The sequence below is a fragment of the Catharus ustulatus genome, chromosome 2 (genome assembly GCF_009819885.2).
Source record: "Catharus ustulatus isolate bCatUst1 chromosome 2, bCatUst1.pri.v2, whole genome shotgun sequence".
Classification (NCBI taxonomy): Eukaryota; Metazoa; Chordata; class Aves; order Passeriformes; family Turdidae; genus Catharus; species Catharus ustulatus.
The window spans coordinates 11,455,167-11,474,180 of NC_046222.1; the positions used below are offsets into that span (position 1 = coordinate 11,455,167).

Sequence of the window (19,014 nt, forward strand, 5' to 3'; positions counted from 1 at the left end):
TGCTTCCTTGTGCTGCCTGATGAGAAGTTCTGGCATGTTTTTGCACACTGTGACACCTAACAGATTTCTGCAAAACTAAATGCTTAGCGATTTTTTACTCTTTACCGATGTCATAGTTTGTCTGAAAGATGAAAGGAAAGCACTATGAACTCTAATTGGGCACGCTTTGCATGGTATCATCTACACTGGAGGTGTATTTGTCTCTTCAACTGTGGAGGTTGAATGTTTGTGTTAGGCCAGGTAGCCTTCAAAATGCTGGTGATAGACTGCACACTGCTGCATTATTTAAAAGGTGACAGGACACTCAGGGATGTTCTTCATGTTTGTGCTTCCTTGTCAGTCCACTAAAGCTCATGTTCAAGTCTGATCTCTTACTTGCCAAGGTTAAGCTTTTCAGGCTTTGGGGATTAAATTAGCCATGGAAATAACCTAAAACTGACATGGTTGCTAGAACTGAGCCTTGCAAATCTTAAAAGAAATTCAGACTCAGAGTGGTACACATACCTGCTACTACTTGGGAAATAATTGAGAGGCTCATTATTTTTCTGAGACATTGTTTTTTACTGCCCAGTTTCAGCAGTAGAAAGCAACACTGCTAGTCATTAGACTGGCCTGCCTTATCATTGCCTACTCCACATTTGTTTTGGGTGGGAATGGGGTTGGTGCAGCCTGTATTCTCAGGGGTCTGAACATGGATGTTTGGGGGGGCTTTATCTTCCCTAGGCAAATGGATATTTCAGGTCATTCTGCCCTGGAAGTGTGATCAGTTATAACTGGGAGGATGGAGTGGGGAATAAAATGGTTTAATTGACATCATCACACCGAGTTTAGCTTTTCACAGATGTGTAGTCTCCACCTTGGAAGAAACGAGGATTTAACCTCCCATAAGGACCTGCTTGCTTGTTTGTTTGTTTTTACTTTTGTCCCCATGCATTTTCTTTCTAGAGGATAACTTTCTTGTCTATTCCCTGTTCATTTTCTGAATGCATTCACCTTTTTATTTACTGTGTTTATGTGCCAGCAATACCTTGGGCAGGGAGAGGAGTGTTTTCCTTTGTTTACAGAAAAAAAAAGGGGAAAGGCTTTTCTGAGTAGCTTGATGTATCAAACTGTGTGTCACTGATGTGAATAACAGTGAGAGATGTCTTATGTTTGGCTTGGTGTTTGTTAATTGTTTTGGGTTTGATGTTTGAGAAATTGTCTACAGATGCTTCAGAGGTTGATTGCATTTGCAGCAGTGAGTCTTATTTTGACCTTGAAATATGCATAAAATGCAGGTGGTATAGTTTACTGTGGTTTTAGTGCAGTATATCTGAAGTGTGATTGGATGATTTTTCTACTTGGAATTTTTTTTTTTGTTTTTGTTTTAAGATGGCCATCAGTGTGCAGTTTCTGCTTGGTACTAATGCTGAACTGTGCATGATCCTTTCCCAGAAAGTTTGGTCCATGTAACTTTTTTTTACAGTTTTCTTCCTTTTTTTTCTTTTTTTTTTGTATGATTCCTTTAATGTTACAGTAAAACTATATATACACATGATTTGATTTGCAGAATATGCTCACCAGATCTGTATTGAAATGTGCCATATCAATGTATGCATGCTTTAAGTTGCTTTTTCATCTTGCATGAGACTAAAAGCATATTGAATTTAGTCATTGAAGTATTAATCATTCAAAAATTTTACCTTAAATCCCTTGTGGCAGGTCATGCTGACCCCGAACATGCAAGGTATTATCATGGCTATAGGTAAAGCCAGGAGTGTTTATGACAGGTGTGGGCCAGAAGCAGGGTTCTTTAAGGTACAACTAACATTTTCAACTTTTTCTCCTCTGACTTTTCCTGTTAGATATGCTACTCCCTCTATCCCTTTCTGCCTATAAAGTCTTTTCCAGCATTTATACATACTTATCTATCAGTCCCTCATTTAGATATTTCTCCCTTGAAAAATAGATATTTTTGCCCTGTTGATATCAGTAGATCATATACCTTTCTGCATTTTAGCTTTTTAATAATAGTAGCAAGTAACAATAGTAACATGAAACCTAGATGTGTAATCAATAATAGTATATGTAGGTTTTTTTTCCTGTTAGTAATAAAACCCATGCCTTTGCTAGACTGTGGGACAAGGATTTTTTTTACCAGGGAATTTTAGTAATTTGTTGTTTATTTCAAAGAGATGCTCTTGCTTTGTACTCCTTGAAAGATTTTAAATTAATTTAAATTGCATGCTTTTGTGTAACCACATGGGTGTCAATACTATTTATTTAAGCAGTTTTTTATTACTAGGAATTAGACATTAGGCTTTTTATGGTGATTAGTCTTCACTGTGACACCAGATTTAAGAATGTGTTCATTTTCTTAAATACACAAACTTCTGAGCACTTTTAGCTCGTGGCCTTCTGAATTTTCAGGGTATTAGAAAGGGAAGTGCTTTGACATGATGTAAAGTGTAAAATCCTCTCAAATGTGACTTGAAGAGGAGAAAGAAGTTTCTTGCTTGTCATTGAGTAGTGGTGTGCTCTTAATTGTTATGGTGTACTTTCACTAGAAGAAATGCTAAAAAAATTAAACCCCCAAACAAGCAACAACCAAATAACAAACCCTAACACACCAACAAAAAGTGCTGCAACCCCTTGGTAAGGAAATCAAAACCTCATGGGTTGGTTGGTTTGTTTGTGTGGGTGTTTGAAGTGGATAGAGAAGGACTGTAACCATAAAGTGTTTGCAGAGCTGTCTCTGTTAACTGTGTCTCATCTCAGGGAAGGGAAGAGACACCTGCCACAGCCTCTGTTCAGTGAAACTGGGTTTGTTTGGGATTCAGTGCTGGTTGCTTTTTTTCCCCCTTCAAATTTATTAATGAAAATATGTCAGTTGTTTTTGAAGTTGAAAAAAAAATCCTTATTTGATCAAATCACTCCTTACCAGAAAGTTCAGTTATATCTAATCATATTTTTTAATATGAAGGGTGTTTTGATAATTTTAAAACAGAAAATTACTTCCAAATAAAATTATATTTAATACTTCAGAGTTATCAAAACAATGCTCAGTTTAAATGATTTTCACTCTTTAATTTTGAACCCTTAAACATTTAGGCTTCACGGGGGCAGAATGTCTTTGAGTGAGAAAATGTTTTGACATAAAGTAGAAAACTTTCCTTACTCATTTTCTGCTGAATCGTGTTTGCAATAGCTTAGAAGAGGTGAAAGATGGTTCATTTTGAAGGAATATATTAGTATGAATGGATGCAGATGAAGTGGGGTTGTTTTGGGAATGAACTCTTTGTTTTGGGATGCATCAGATGAAATTCACATTTTCCAATAACTTACCATAAAAGCCTCTAAGATATCTTTTAATACTGTTACTGTATTCCTTTTTGTGTTTGTTTTGGATTAAATTAGTGTTTTCAGAAAACTTGGGGGGGGTTCTGTATCTTTGTTTTAATGTCACTCAGGTGAAACACTTTTGGTGTGGGTCATTGTTACTGCCAAGCTTTCACTCCCCCTCTAGATCTTCAGACATGACTAACATTCAGATATTTCTTGGTCAGTAATCTCTTCAAATCATTTTGCTTTAACCTTTACAGACAACTCCTTGAAGAATGTTTCATTTAAGATCTTTACATAATATCCTCAGGGAGAAAATGAAAGCATATAATTTTTTTACTGTCCCTTTTTCTGTGTAGAGAAATGTTTATTTCATTTTGTTAAAGATTTCTGAATCTGTAGAATACCACATTATTTTAAAAATATAATAATTTTTTCCCCTACTTCTAAGTAATTCTATGAAAAATCTAATTGCAGTTTAATTTGCTTCCTCTATAAACAAGGTTTAATTGTTATCTATGTTGACTTTCTAATGGTAGAACTTCTGATGTGAGATAATAGATCATCTGTGGCTTTTGACATTTATAATGTTGTCCTAAACATCCTTTTTAATGGTAATGCAATTAATGAGTATTTAAACATTTGGATGCAGAACATTCTCCTAAGTTTTAGAAGTCTCCACATGCTCTGTGTTTAAACCTGAATGATTATTAACCTACATGTTTAGTCCTGAAACAAAATGTGTTATAAGCAGAGGATGGGAGCCCAAATTTCTGATAGTTAAATGTCAACTATTACAGCATAAAGGTGTTTGAAATACTGAACAGGGGATTTTTTGTGAGTGCTTTAGTGCTTATTTTGTGCATACATTGTATTGAAACTTTGCTAATGTCTTAGGAAACCATCTGGTCACCTCCCTGTTTTCAGAGGGAATTTATGGAATGTGTGGTAACATTTGTCACCATTTTTCTAATTATTTTTCTTGTTGCTCCTGTTCATGCTGTAGAGTTTCAGTGAATAAAATCTAATGAACATATCAAATGATGTTCATTAAAACCTAATGTGCTGGCAAAGCTGGAAGAATAAATTAGTCTGATGACCTCTAAAATATTCAGTGAGGGCTGCATCCTGTCATATAGGGCAATACTGTTCATGTTGAATTATTATTTTCTTCAGAAATCCTATCATTTGTTTTTCATTGAAAGAAATATTTCATTCCCACTCTAGTATTTTCCAATTCACACATGTTCACTAAACTTTCTGTAGGGTATTTTTATTCATGTCTTTCCATTTAACCATATATTAGAGGTACTTTTTTTTTACCTTATGAGACTTCAGAAAATTTCTTAAGGTCAAGTGCCTGGGATCTTATGCCTGGCTTGGGCTTAGAGAAACCTCTCTAAGGATTGGATAAATCTCCTCTCAGGGAGACATAGCACAGGATTGGAGCTACTTTTGAAGGGAAGGTTTACTTGGGATTTTGTCAGAGAAAGTACCAACTTGACAATTCATCTGTAGTTTTGTTTGTTTGGTTTGTTTTTTTTAAACATAGTTTAGACTTCTTAGAAGGGTGGTCTGTGGAACTGTAAAAAAATTTCATAGGCAAAACGCCATGGCACATAAAGTGTCTTGTGTCTGTGTTGTTTGAGTTAAAAGCCAGAAGGAATAATGTCTATTTTTTTTAATTATGTAGGCAATTAAATTGGAATACACACGTCTGCTAAAATTAGCCCAGGAAGATCCACCACCTGAATGTGATTATCGTTTGCGTCATGCAATTGTTTACTTCATCCAAAACCAGGCACCAAAGAAGATAATTGAGAGAACATTGCTGGAGCAGTTTGGAGATCACAATCTCAGCTTTGATGAAAGGTAATAAGATCTGCACATCTCATTTCCTGTCTTCATGAATGTTCTCTGATGTGTGGAAACAACCCCTTCATATTTGACTGGTGTGTTTGGCTTTATCTCCTAGTTAATAGCTTTGCAGAACAGATTATCTTTATAAAAATCCCTCTTAAAAGAGTAATCAGAAGTTGAGTTTCTACTCATCTAAAATAAGTAGAAATGCTCAGTGTTGTTTGTAATTTTGCATGTATATTATTCAACCTTCTTTGACTGTTTCCTCACTACCAGCAGAAGAGGGCAAAGCCTTTCTAACTGGGTGAGTGACTGGCTTGAGAGCAAGACAATGTCTCTCTTCCACTCAAAATTCCATCTACTTATTTGTATAAATAGGTAGATTAAAAGTTAGAAAACATCTGATTTCTGTGTTGGAGATAATCTTCTGCGAAGTAATTGTGAGGGAGTTTCAAACTATCTGAAATTTAAAATTAAAAGACTGAGGAATGTAGCAATTTAGCAAAATAAAAGACATAATCCTTTAAATAGCACAGGCCTCCATCACACATACTTCAAAAGTATGCCCTCTCCTGCTGATTGTACCATGCATAATAAAATGTACATTTTCCATGCATTTTCATACTGGTTTGCATAAGACTGTAGCTCATACTGTTGGAAGCTCCTGTCCTTGTAAGGATAATACCCTCTCTGAATTTCCAGTAATATTTCATATTTTTAAATTGCTTTTTCTAAGGTGCCGTAACATAATGAAGGTTGCTCAAGCCAAACTTGAAATGATAAAGCCAGATGAAGTAAACATGGAGGAATATGAGGTCAGTATTTCTCATGCTTTAAATTAAGTTGTGATGTGAAATAGTTATTAGTAAAGCTGAATTTTGTCTTCACAAATTTCTTCTTGTCTCAGACTGACAAGTTAAAACTGGCTATTTATTTCAAGACCCCTTATTTGTCCAAAGGCTGCTCTTGAGCTAAAGCTGTTTTTTCCACATCTGTAATTCCAGAGTTTGAGCCATAAATAAGTGTCAGGCTGGAATCTGTCCTTACTTTGTTAACGAGTCTTGACGTCACTGACAATATTTTGTAATTTATCACCACATGAGCCACATGGCTTTTTGTAGGCAGTCACAGCTGGCAGGGAAGGAGTAGAGTGGTCTGTGCCTTGATAGCTGCATAGCAGGCACAGTCCCATTTGTGCTTTTCCTCCAGCTGTCTCTGCAGCCATTCCCATTTTCTTATGAGCAGCAGATTCTTTTCTTTGCCGAGGCCATGCATGACCAGCTTATGCATTTAATTTTTCCTCCTGTGTTGTTTAGAAAAACTTGGGGGGAAAGTGAGAGTGAATCTTGGACATTAAATAATCGTGACTAATAGTTGCTAAAATAATTCATCTCACATTTAAAGCTAAGCCTGTAGCTGATTTTCTAGCATCAGTTTCAAGTCTGAGCAATACTGTTCATTAAAACCTCTTAACAGTGGGTAGTCATGTCCTGGGCAGATTCCAGTGCACTACCTGCAGTTCCTTATTGTGCTGGTAGGTCCAAACAACTTGATCAGGAGGATAATGGGAGTAATCTTTGCCTCATAAATCCAATGAAAAATACTTTAATTGACACTTCACATTACCAGATTTAGGCCCTACAGTAGATGCTACTGCATTAGAGTCTGCCTCCCTGGTCACTGATAGGGAGGACCCTCAGAGTGGCATCTTGGTTGCATTTTCATGGCTGTGCAAGGCTCAGTGTTTTACCATTTTCTGAATGATGCTGCACAGAGAGAACAAACCTGGACCTAGCTGTAAGAGTGGGGAGTGGGGGTATTTTCTGTTCCTCTGCAGAAAAGTACCCCTTTCTTAGTTCCTGCAGTTGGTATTTGGGAGTTTCTCCATAGATTGTGCCAGTCCAGTATAGTGAGTTGGCATTTTATGGATGCTTTCTCTTTCTGCTGAATCTGCTAGTAGCTATGTCTTAGGGTGTACTGTCCCTTATTTTATCTTTATTACATAATTGAAAGCCAGCAGTTAACCCTCTGTAGAGAAAGTGCCTTTCTCACCTGGAGCATTTACCTGTAAAGTGAACCATGGTATAAGTGGTGATGCAGTGAAATAAATGTTCTGCTCTGGCAACAACATCTCATCTGAGTTGCATTTGTTGTTTGTTTTTTTTAGCACTTCCCATGTTCAGGCTTTTTCTATGTCATTCTTGTATTGGAAATTAAGCTTATTATCTGGCATATAAAAAAGCTTTTCAACACTTTCTGAGTAGGGAAGAAAAAACAAGATGTCGTGTAATTTTACCTGTGCCTCTCCTAAGATGCTTTGTGTTCCTTTCAAATGGTAATAGGTTCTGTAAGAATACTCTCATCTAGAAATGTTTAAGACATTTAAGAATTTTCTTTTTATTGAGGGAGGGTGGATTCAGGTGACTTTCCACATATGCAAGCTTACTGGTGTCCTTAGTGCTTACTGTGACTATTGGACACTAAATTTAAGTGGAGGGGGGTGTGTGTTTAAAAAAATTAATTATATTTCAATTTTGTGGATGAAGTTCTATTTCCCCTTTCTTACATACAGAGATGGCATCAAGACTATAGACATTTCAGGGAAACAACCATGTTTCTCATGGTAGGATTGGAGTTTTTCCAAAAAAAGAGGTAAGTGGTAGTATAGAACTCAAATGTAGCAGAACGATGTGAAGGCAAAATGTAATATTGATAAGTAAAACTATTTTTTTCAATTAAGAAGTGTTTAATGTATTCATCTCAGATAAGCATTTATTCAGTCTACTAATGTCTTCAGTCTTGCATCTTCCTATTTTTAATTTCCATTTCCAATCTCTTATCAAACCATGGGTTCTTTTCAGAGCACCCTCCCCATGCACCCCCTATTCTTTGTTCTCTTCTATTCTTGAGTGCTCTGGGTATCACTCAGCCATGAAAATTCTCCTTCTCTGGCATCACCTGTGCACATACATTTATCTGCTTTCATCAGCAGACGCAATTAGTCAAGTCTGTGTCTTTCCTGCTTTTTGACTGGGTCTTTCCACTGAAGTGGTTTTACCTTCTGCATTAGTCTGAACCAAAACTCCACCTATGATGGGCTCTAAAGGTCAGGAAAACAGAACATATCTGAGGAAAAACTATCATGCATAGCTGTCATAGTTGTAGCTGATTGTCCTTAACTCCATGGTGATTCATTCCCTTCTCTTTTTAAATCAAGTCAGAAATTGTGGCTGTATAAAATGGATGATATTTATGTACTTAATTCAAAATAGCTCAAATTCATTCTGATCTACACATGCAACAAGAATGGTGATTACAGTATAAATGTAGTCAATCACTGATGATTCATATATAAAACAATAGGTAGGGAAATCTAGAACAGGAGTCAAATTTAGTTGTCTTTTTGTTGTGTACTAAATTGCTCCATATTTCTCATTTTGTATCTTCTCAAAAAAGAAAGGCCCCAAACAATAGAGGAAAATTGATTGCCAAAGACACAGCCTTGCCTTTGTGAATGCTACATGTTTTTATACTGGCTCACACAATGAGCCCAGAGTCTTGGGTTGCCTTTGGGTTACCACCACGTAATAAACAGTACATTTACTAGTAATCTAAATTGAAATATGCTACCCTATTGGTCTTAAACAGTTTGTGTACAAAGGCTAGTCAGAAGATTGCTTGGCTTATTTGAAAAATAAACACCCTGGTGTTGCTTCATTGCTTAAAGAGGCAAAAATGTCACAGGCATTGGTGTGGGTTATAGAAACCCCTTCATGCACTCTCTAAGATTGCAGGCAGGGGTGAAACATCTTCAAGTTTCTTGGCACTGGGACTCCAGAGTGGCACCTTCAATTGTAAAATACCAATGTCTTCAATAAATTCCTTTTTGCCATAATATATTCTGGTTATGCCATGGAGGAGAGAGGGAAGCACATAGCAGGTTTCTGCTATGTGCCAAAGTTCTCCATTATTTATAATAACTTGCAGAATTAAGGTGAGGTGTTTGTTAGAAAGCATCTTCATAATTTAGAAAACAAGCCTATTATCACCAATCTTACACTCTAATATGAGTCAGAAATAAAAGGTAAAATTTCAGAAGTGCTTCACGAAATAAGTGATACAAAGACACTAGGACTAAAATAAAGCTAGTGGATGAGTGAAATGTGGGTGACCTGCTCCAAAGGTATCTTTGTGCAAATACATACCTGTTTCAGCTTCAGGTTCTCAAAGGACTCAGAGATTTACTGAGGTTCCCACCTTGCACACTTGAGAGAGCAATGGTGCCATGCTGGAAATGAGACTAAACTGCTCAATGCTCTCTGTCAGTTCATTTAACACTAAAACTCTAAAAATATATCTTTAAAAATATTCATGAAAGGATAATCTTTCATAATAGAAATATGATCTTCATTAGTAGGACTGTTTCAAGGCTTTTTTTTTTTTTGCCCCACTAACCCACCTCTCTGACAACAAACTTTTCTTAGCTTCAATAACACTGTGATAACCTAGCAGCACTTAATGTCTTGATGGAGCCAAAAGTCGGGCATTATTCAAGCAGTATTTATTTCTTTAATTGCAATGTGTTGAACAAACACAAAAATCAACATTACAGTATTTTGGTGTATCTTTTTCATGCCTCCTTTCAGTGGTCACTCATGATTGCTGATGGCAGGGTGACAAGGCCCACCCTTCAATGCAGGTGGAGAATTAAGGGGTCTTTCAGCCAGATCTCCTCTGACTGTAGTGTGGAGTTGTAACCTGCTCTGACTGAGAAGAACCCAGCCAGCTAATGAGCCTTGGTAGGAGTTTTGCCTGCAGCTCACTCTTGTGGCAGCAGCTTAAAAGTGAACAAGCTGTATGCTTCAGCAGTTGCCTTTTAAGTTTTTTGCTTTTTGGTTTTGACTGAAATGCCTTTTTCAAAGCTGTGCTAAATTTTGCCATTCTGTGATTTCTGTGTCTTTTCCAAAGTCTTGACCTAGTGAGCTCCAGAATTTTGTGAGCAGCTTCAGTGATTTTAGGCTTAGGCTGCACAGGCTTGAGCTTATGTGCAGTTCAGCTGTGAGAAGACAGAAAGCCAACCACATCCTGGGCTGCATCCAAAGCCCTGTGGGATTCTGTCCCTCTGCCCCCTCTGCTCAGACCCCACCTGCAGGGCTGCATCCAGCTCTGGGCTCCAGCACAGCAAGGACAGGGACCTTCTGGAGCCAGCCCAGAGAAGACAACCAGGATAATCAGAGGGTTGGAGCACCTGCCCAGTTAAGACAGATGAAGAAGTTGGGGTTGTTCACCCTGAAGGAAGAGAAGGTTGCATGGAAATCTGAAAACAACCTTTGAGTATCTAAAAGGAGCCTACAAGAGGGATGGAGAGATATTTTACAAGATCACAAAGTGGCAGGACAAGGGGGAATGGCTTCAAACTGACAGAAAGGAGGTGTGGATTGGTTATCAGGAAGAAATTCTTTACAGTCAGGATGGTGAGGCCCTGGCACAGGTTGCTCAGAGAAGCTGTGGCTGCCCCATCCCTGAAAGTGTTCAAGGCCAGGTTGGATTGGGCTCTTAGCAACCTGGTTTAGTGGAAGATGTCCCTGCCCCTGGCACAGGGGTTAGAACCAAATGACCTTCAAGGTTCCTTTCCAACCCAGGCCACCTTATGAGTCTGTGGATCTGCTTGCTAATTTTACTGTAGTCCTGTTCCTCAGACCTAAGATATATAAGGAGTCTGAGCTTGGCAGTCATGATAATCTAACATAACTTACCTTGGTGTTAAATGGCATCACAGTTGTTTCAGGAAAGGGTCACACGTGAGAGGAGGAAGGAACAAGAGGAGGGCGACTGGAAATAAGGCCACTACCACCACTGAGTTTTAATTTTCATCAGCAGAGAAGTTGACACTGTAGATTCAACTTGCAGTTTCAGAAATAACTGAACTAAGAATGGAAGAAGAAGGTCCTCCTCCTCTGGCTTTATAACTAGCAGTTCCAGTTCTTGTTATCATCTTTTCTTCCCCTTTCCTCCTACATTAAGTTTTCAGCTGTCTGGTTGGTTTTATTGGTGACCAGTGGTATGAAGAGTTTTCATGGTGAAGAAAAATGGACTTCAAGTAACCCTTTCCCTTATCTTTATATTGCCTCATTGGGAGGTATTACCTTATGTCTTGAGTTTTTGACTTTGGAAAACTCTTGACTTGTATTCAGGTATGCTCTGCGTGTGCTCATAATTTTTAGCCTTTTTCAACAGCTCGGTTGTTTGATTTTGGTAATTTCAACTTGACCATGAGCTCATACTCTCATCAAGAGGGAGTGCACAATTTCCTATAACCACTCCATGAGGAAATTACTCCTTGTAGTTTTTGGGGTTTTTTTTAAATTTGAATAAAAATGAGATATCAAACTGCCCGTTTTTAGGGTAGCTACTGGAACTACTTTCAGTGCTTGTCTGTCATAACTGGATCTTTGTAAATCAGAGAATTCACCATTTCAGGTGTTTGCAAGAGATGGTGTGCAGCAGTGTGAGGCAAGATTGTTCATCTGTGCATGAAGGGATCTCTGTCAATTATTAACTGATAGGTTCTTGAATGCTCTCTTATCCTTCTCTACCAATTAGCCTTGCATTTATCTTCTGCATTCTGATTAAAGACAGAAATATCAACAGTCTAACAGCACTTCTGCTTTTGAAATGCTGTGATGACTTCTTCCATGACATTAGATTTCAGGTAAAGAACTTACAGTTAGTGAAGCTTAAAAATTCACAGTTTTTGTTTCATAAATAAGGTAACAGTTTTAAATCTTATTTGCTGAGATGTAGAACACTATCAAGATAGTTATGGCAATGGAAGCTCAAACCCAGTAATGACATAAATTCAGTCAGGAAAAATTAAGTTTTCATGGATACTCAAGGCCAATCTAAAGCTAGTTAAGTGAGTGCAATTATACCCATCAGTTTCAGTGAGCTTTGGATCAGAGTTCATGTGTAATGATCTAACCTAATGATGAAGTAATTTGTTCTAATGTGTGTAAAAGACAAAATTCTATGGTTTAAAAAAAAAATATGAAGAGATTGGTGGGGAGGGGTGGACTTGCCATCCAGTAAGTGGAGTTATCTGTCCTTTGAGGAATACAGTACTTGAAACAGGTGATACATGGATGTGGCATCTAATACTTTTGTTTCTTCACTTCAGTTACATGGAAGCCTTGCTCTACCTTATCTATGCTTACCAGAATAACAAAGAACTCTTGTCCAAAGGCCCATACAGAGGGCACGATGAAGAGCTGATATCTCACTACAGACGAGAGTGTTTGCTAGTAAGTGAAGGGGGATATGTCTCAAAATGTTGAGTTTGCTGCATAACTCTCATAAAATTAATTACTAGAAAAGTGTTGCTGTCATGTGGAACAAACCCAAAACCTCCCTGCATTAAGCAATTCAATACTGAGGCTTGTGAGGGGAAAAAAAGCAAAAGTAAAAAAGGAGACATTATTCAGCGCCCCGCCCCCCTCCCCTTTTTTTTTTTTTTTTTGAATAGCCAATCATTTTCTTTATGATTATAGTGGGCTCAGTGCCATCATGTCTGGGCTAGGTGGGAACAGTGGTTGACAGTGTTGCTGAGCAGACTCACCCTGCTGCTGTGGTTTCATGGGGAGACAAATATTGGGAAAGGCATCAGCAGTGATGCCTTGCCTGAAACGAGGTATTTTTATCTTGTTATGTCACTTTTAACAATAGTGAAAAAATAAAAGCAGGTGATAGAATCTCAGTCTAAACAAAACATCTGCAAAATTGGAGTTGGCAGGTATGAAATGAAGTGGCTTGAGGAACTGCACAAGTTCAAGTACATTTGTAGAGCATATGCATCATGGAGTAAATGTTAAAACACAGCTGTGGTTAATTCAAATTGCCAGGTAATTCTGTAGGATGACTGTGCTTTAAAACAAACTGATAATGATGCATGGTAGACTTAAATGCTGTGTACTTAAAGGCTTTCCTTTTTTGTGGTGGTTTCTGAAGAAACTAAATGAACATGCTGCAGCACTGTTTGAATCAGGAGATGATCAGGAAGTCAATAATGGCCTGATCATAATGAACGAGCTTATTGTCCCATGTTTGCCATTACTACTGGTGGATGAAATGGAAGAGAAAGACATTGTTGCTGTGGAAGATATGAGAAACCGTTGGTGTTCCTATCTTGGACAAGAAATGGAACGTAAGTTATTTATTATTAAGGGAAAAGACCCTTCTGCACCTTTTTTATTAGTATGATGTTTTCAATGTCTGGAATTAAACCTGTATCTTTTGTGCCTTGGTAATGTTTTGGTTTTTTTTGAGCTACCCTGACTTTTCAATAATCCTGTATACATTTAAATAAAAAGTTATTCCTGGGGTATCCGTAAAGGAAACATTCTTTTTGAATAGAAAAATTTGTGGTGTTAGACCATCTAAAGGGGAATTTTTATCAACATCTTACTGGGAATTGATATGTCCTAGTTATTGCTGGTAGATCTAAAGAATCTGAATTATTCCAAGTGAAACTCCTCCTCTTCCACACACTAATTTAAAAAGAAGTCAACATTGGGCAGAAAAAGGACAATTCTACGTGCGGACATAAATGATTATGTTTATTTTTCTGGTTTGATTTGCAGCCAACTTGCAAGAAAAGCTGACAGATTTCCTGCCAAAACTGCTAGATTGTTCTACAGAGATTAAAGGTTTCAATGACCCGCCAAAGTTACCCTCCTACTCCACACATGAACTGTGTGAAAGATATGCCCGAATCATGTTGTCACTCAGTCGAACTCCAGCCGATGGAAGATAAATTCTGCAGACCTTCCTAAGCACATTGTATAAACTTTTTTAGTTCTTAAACCTTGCCTTCCTGTCACAGGGTTTGCTTGTTGCTGCTATAGTTTTTAACTTTTTTTATTTTAACAACTGCAGAAGAGAAATGACTGTACAAACTTTAGCCAGACTGCAAACGATTAAAGCTGAGAATCGCATGGCACTCAGTCGTTTCATCCAGAATTGATGCAACATGCAAGTCTGATCATTATGGCAAAACTGCTTTTTTGCCATTTATCTGTTACAGTATTACTTTGCTTTTATCTTAAGATCCTTTACTTTATCAACAGCTGTCTGGATCATTTTGTGACTGCAACTACTTTAAGTGTCCAGTGCTGTGTAAATACATGGTACTTGGTAGCTTGTAAATGAAAAGAAAGAATAAAGTTTTATTTATGGCTACTTCTGTGTTTGCAAGCAGATACCTTGTATATTATTGTAAAATACAGTATTTTTAGAAGAGATACAGTATATTGATGGGTTACTCAATTTTATAGATGAGATTCTTCAGGATTTATGGCCAGTTTCCTTTCAGGTACTTGGCAATTACTGTATGTGAATATATTGAAAAACTGTCACAGTATTATACACAATGGTGTTTTGTATATTCTTCACTGGTCTGTATGATACTGCACCTGAGCACTTTAGTGTGCATGTGAATGGCCATGCCAAGTCTTTTCTAATAGTGTGGACTGGCTTCTGAAGCAAAACAATAATGGCACCTTCCTTCTATTCTTAGAAAAAAAATTGAAGTTAAAAAATTAAAAGTATTTTCAGTATAAATATATTACACCCTCGAAGCAAAACTTCTAAAAAATGATTTAAGTAGAGAAAATAAAGGTTTTAAAAAACTGCATTTATGAAGCTTAAGGATTAATCCATTTTTAATTGGTATTTGAGTCATGTAAGTGACCAGAAATAAAATCTTAATTTGAATTCTTTACTTGAAATGGGTTGCTATTGTTGCAACAAAATATCTCAAAAATATTTTATCTGTCCTAATTAAATTTCTATTGGAAGTAAAAGAACATATCTATTGGGCTTGTTTTATAGAACTGAAATACTGTCTGATTTTAATGAAGAAACTTAATTATTTTGTGGAAAAAGAAATTTAATGCGTTCTTAGGTAATCCTGTTACCTGACACTATTTTGATTCCTTCTCTTTTTAGAGAACGTTATGTGTTAGATCAGTAAAATATGTGAATATTTATTTGTATGTTTTTATTGGAGCGACACAACTTTTCCTTGCAGGCTTTCAAGTGGTGTTTGAATATCTGCTAATAAAAAACCACAGGGGAAGGGGGAGGAGTGATGAAGTTCAGACCACCTAGAAATGCAGTGGGCAGAAATGTGGGCATCTCATATACAAGAGGTAGCAGAGTTCAATCTTAGCACTCATCAGTCTGGGAATTTGCTCACTCTGGAGAGACACTGGATCACAATGTACAGGCAATAGAATGTGGCCTTCAATTCAAAATCTGTTCAGGGCTGTTCTCCACTCCTCAGTATTGCCGCCCTTCACGCTTTTTCAGACCACCCATTTATTTTATCAAATTATTAAAAAAAAAAAAAATTGTCCTGTTACAAGTGAAATACTGCACAGGAGCATTCTTTTAGGTCTGAGACTGTTGAAGGGTAAAATATCCCCCTTAAAGAAAAAAGGTATGCTTACTGTGAAATGGGAGAGGATACATTTTAAAAGCTTTTACATTTTGCACCTATTCCAATTTGATTTGAAACTCAAGAATATGCTTACTTAGCATTGTATTGTTAAGGCTTTGAACAGATCAGACTTCCTACTTTTTTAATAATAGTAAAAAGAATTAGATGTGAAAAAGCAACTTTATTTCATTATGGCTAACAGGTTTTGGGTTTAAATGTTTGTGAAAGCTTTTAAGGAAATCTCCCCTCTTACCCCAAAGGAACCAGTTACCCTCATTTGTTTAATCTTTCACAACACATGGGGAAAGGCACTCTTTCTAAATTTAAAAAGAGAAATAAATTATTTATTTCATTTGGGAAGAATACCTAAGGTATTTAAATTAAAAGGAAGCAAGGAAGGATGAGACTTGATTTTTGTTTTCAGTTTTTTTTTATTCAGTTTCTGAAAGTATCAAAATAATCCATTGAAGTTCATAGCACTGAAAGTAAATGTGTATTCCTTTGCAAAGACAAATTTTTGAGTGGAATTGAGAAGGTAGAAGAGCAGAAATAAATATCCATGTATTTTGCTATTTTAATATATTTTAAATATCTGAGTTTAAACCTTCAGTGAAATCATTAATTATTACATTCATGTGAAAACATTAATAGTTACATTAATTTTGTCTTAAAAGCCTTGCTTTTCTCACTGCAGTAAGGCAGTTGATAGCTTGGATTTGCAATACCCAGCACAAAAACTCTACAAGTAACTGTGAGGTAGTAAAGCACACAGTCCATTTGGCTACCTGATAATCTGTGACTGAATTATGTAAGGAGGTATGGTCTCTTCAGGATGGGGATTATGAAAGGTTTTATCGTCAGTTAACATAACACAAAAAGATTAAGGAAATTTAACTAAAATTCATTTATAAAGTCACCGGTACCATCAAATGAAAGGTGGAGGTTTTTCCAGGTGTTGTTTCATAGTGAAAACCAGCTTGAATTTACCCTTTTTTAGGGTAAATTTACCTTTAATTTCCTTTTTTTTTAATCTCTCCCAAACATATGTCTTCATTTTAGTCCTATTGCTTTACCTGAAGTGGTATTTTGGTAGTATCAAGAATCCTGTTGTTTCTAGTTCAAGCTACCATAGCAGGTCTTTCAGCCTCAGCCTAGCAGAAAACCATGAGCAGCAGCAGAATTGAGCTGAACAAATGAAGAGGAAGGATGGAGTCAGTCTGTACTTAGATGTGGGATAGTTGGAATCACACCAGACACCAAGAACTTGACCTTCACTATGAGTCAGTGTTGCTTTGTGGACAACCTGTGCTTTACTGCAGGGAACAGGTTTTGAGAAAACCTAAAGTATAAGCAGAACCAAAAGCACATGCTTTGTATTCAAGCATTAACATACCAAAATTTCATCATGTCTCCATTAAGTTTCTTTCAGGTTATTTTTAGGCTACTTCTGTGAAGATTGCAGCTCCCGAAAAGGAACTGAACTCCACCAGTAGCACACAGGAGACAGCTGGATACTGCCCAACAAACGTAAAGGTTCATAAAGGGAGACAATGGTTGCTGCCTGTGTTCTTCATTTTGTCATGTTTCCTTCTCTCAATCTCCAGTGAGTCCAGATGTATGTGGGAGGCCTTATATAACCACAAGGTAAAGAATGTTGATGGAACAATGCACCACTCTAGGTCCGCAATGAGTCACCTCATCTGTACGGCATTTTTCAACATAAATGTATGTTTTGAAAAAAAAAATCTATTTTAGGTTTGAGTCTATAATAACGCAAAAAAAGCGAGTATCAGTCTTGGCAGTGAAAGGAAAGTGGTTGCAGCTTTCCGTTTTGTTTTTTTTTCTGGAGAGGTCAATAATACAGATGTGAAAATGCCTTGTCTAAAGAGGTCTTTTAGCAAAATGCAGTAGGTAGAATTCCAAAGGGGAGTGGTTCAAGTGAAACACTTATTTTTCTTGTGCTTGAGATCCAGTTTTTCTTTATGTACTGTGTGTTGAAGATCTTTTGAGGTCCTGGTGGATAAGTTATTAACTGGAAACACTCTTAAAGAACATAATTCTTTATATCCAAAAATCAGAAGAACATTGCTGCTTGGTTCAGCATGTCTAGTTCAGTTCTGAGCCATATAGGAGCAAAGCCTCTGAACTTTTGCAGACATGTGCTCCAGCTTTATTGTCATGCCCTTAAAATTTTGGACTTGGCCATGGAATGTTCTCAGTTATGAATTTCAGATCTTTGCTGCAAGTAGCAAGAAAGGACTTACTCTTCTCAAAAACTGTTCCTTGCATAGCACTCTGAAAGAACAGCTTGACTTGCTTTCTGGTGGTTGGGATCAACCCAAATCCCCTTCTCACAGGCTGGGAAATGCATAGTGGGAAAGGCTTGTTTTCAGGATGACGGTTACAGGATGGATTCATCATGAATGTTAGGATGTGGTCATTCTTTATCACTCTATTCATATCTAAGCTGAACTACCTCTTAAAGTTTGGGCTCCATGGTTAATTCTTTCACTTTTTATTTCGCCCTCCCCTGTTGTTCCCCAGTGAAGTCACTTGAATATTCACTTTTCAGGCTTTGTAGTTGGTTAAGTCTTGGATTCACCATCAGCTTGAACTAACCACTGTGCCTTCACCACCAGGATACAGAATCAGGACTCCTCTGCTTCCATCTGATTAGTGTGGGCTTCAGTTTCTGTCTTGCTTTTCCTGGAAATGCTTGTGCGTGATCTACAGATCATATAACACCATCCACATGGACACTGTCTGGCAGTTAAGCACTTGAGAGCCTGAAAGAGAGAAGTTACGGATAGTTAGCCAAAGCTAACTAAACTGCAGAGTTTTTCTGTACCGTGTCTTGGCATATCAAGAAAAGAAAAAAAGGAAATAATTTGTTGGAGCCTGACTTAAATGAGCACTTTAGGAGTGTGAGGGGTCTTGTGCATTGTATCTCAGCACTGTCCTGGTTTATGAGGGTTGTAGAGGCTTTTCCTCTTGTGTATAATTTTCAGTTTACACTGATCTTTATATTTTGCCTCAAATTATTAAAACTGCATTCAAACTAACTTCTGGCAAAAAGCAGCTTTTCCTGCTGTACTGATTTCCAGTTATAACCCATGTCTATGTTCTGTGTCTGGGTATTGCCTATCAGTGTTGAGGACGATATCTGCTTTGTTATCTGTATTACAGTTCCCTGGGACCCATGTGTGCTATGTGGACACACAGACAGTAGGGGAAGGGCAGTAATTCCTGTAGATATTCTTCAAGAAACAAAATTTGCATTTTGTCTGTGACTTTTAATCTATAACAATGTAACTTTCAGTTGAATGTGGACTAAGGGC

At 37.3% G+C, this 19,014-nt stretch overlaps 1 protein-coding gene across 2 annotated transcripts in view; it reads left to right on the top strand.

The window, feature by feature from the left end:
* USP25 (ubiquitin specific peptidase 25) overlaps window positions 1-14,415 on the top strand; it is an 87,949-nt gene extending 73,534 nt beyond the window's left edge. Inside the window, exons 20-26 of one of the 2 annotated variants that reach the window (XM_033052136.2) lie at window positions 1,702-1,797; window positions 5,015-5,193; window positions 5,918-5,996; window positions 7,754-7,833; window positions 12,359-12,482; window positions 13,186-13,381; window positions 13,818-14,415. In XM_033052136.2, coding sequence (XP_032908027.1) covers window positions 1,702-1,797; window positions 5,015-5,193; window positions 5,918-5,996; window positions 7,754-7,833; window positions 12,359-12,482; window positions 13,186-13,381; window positions 13,818-13,990 — 927 coding nt within the window. In that variant the 3' untranslated portion in view covers window positions 13,991-14,415. The remainder of the gene's footprint in view (window positions 1-1,701; window positions 1,798-5,014; window positions 5,194-5,917; window positions 5,997-7,753; window positions 7,834-12,358; window positions 12,483-13,185; window positions 13,382-13,817) is intronic. The other variant, XM_033052135.2, reaches the window with a different exon arrangement.
* Window positions 14,416-19,014: the final 4,599 nt, after the last annotated feature.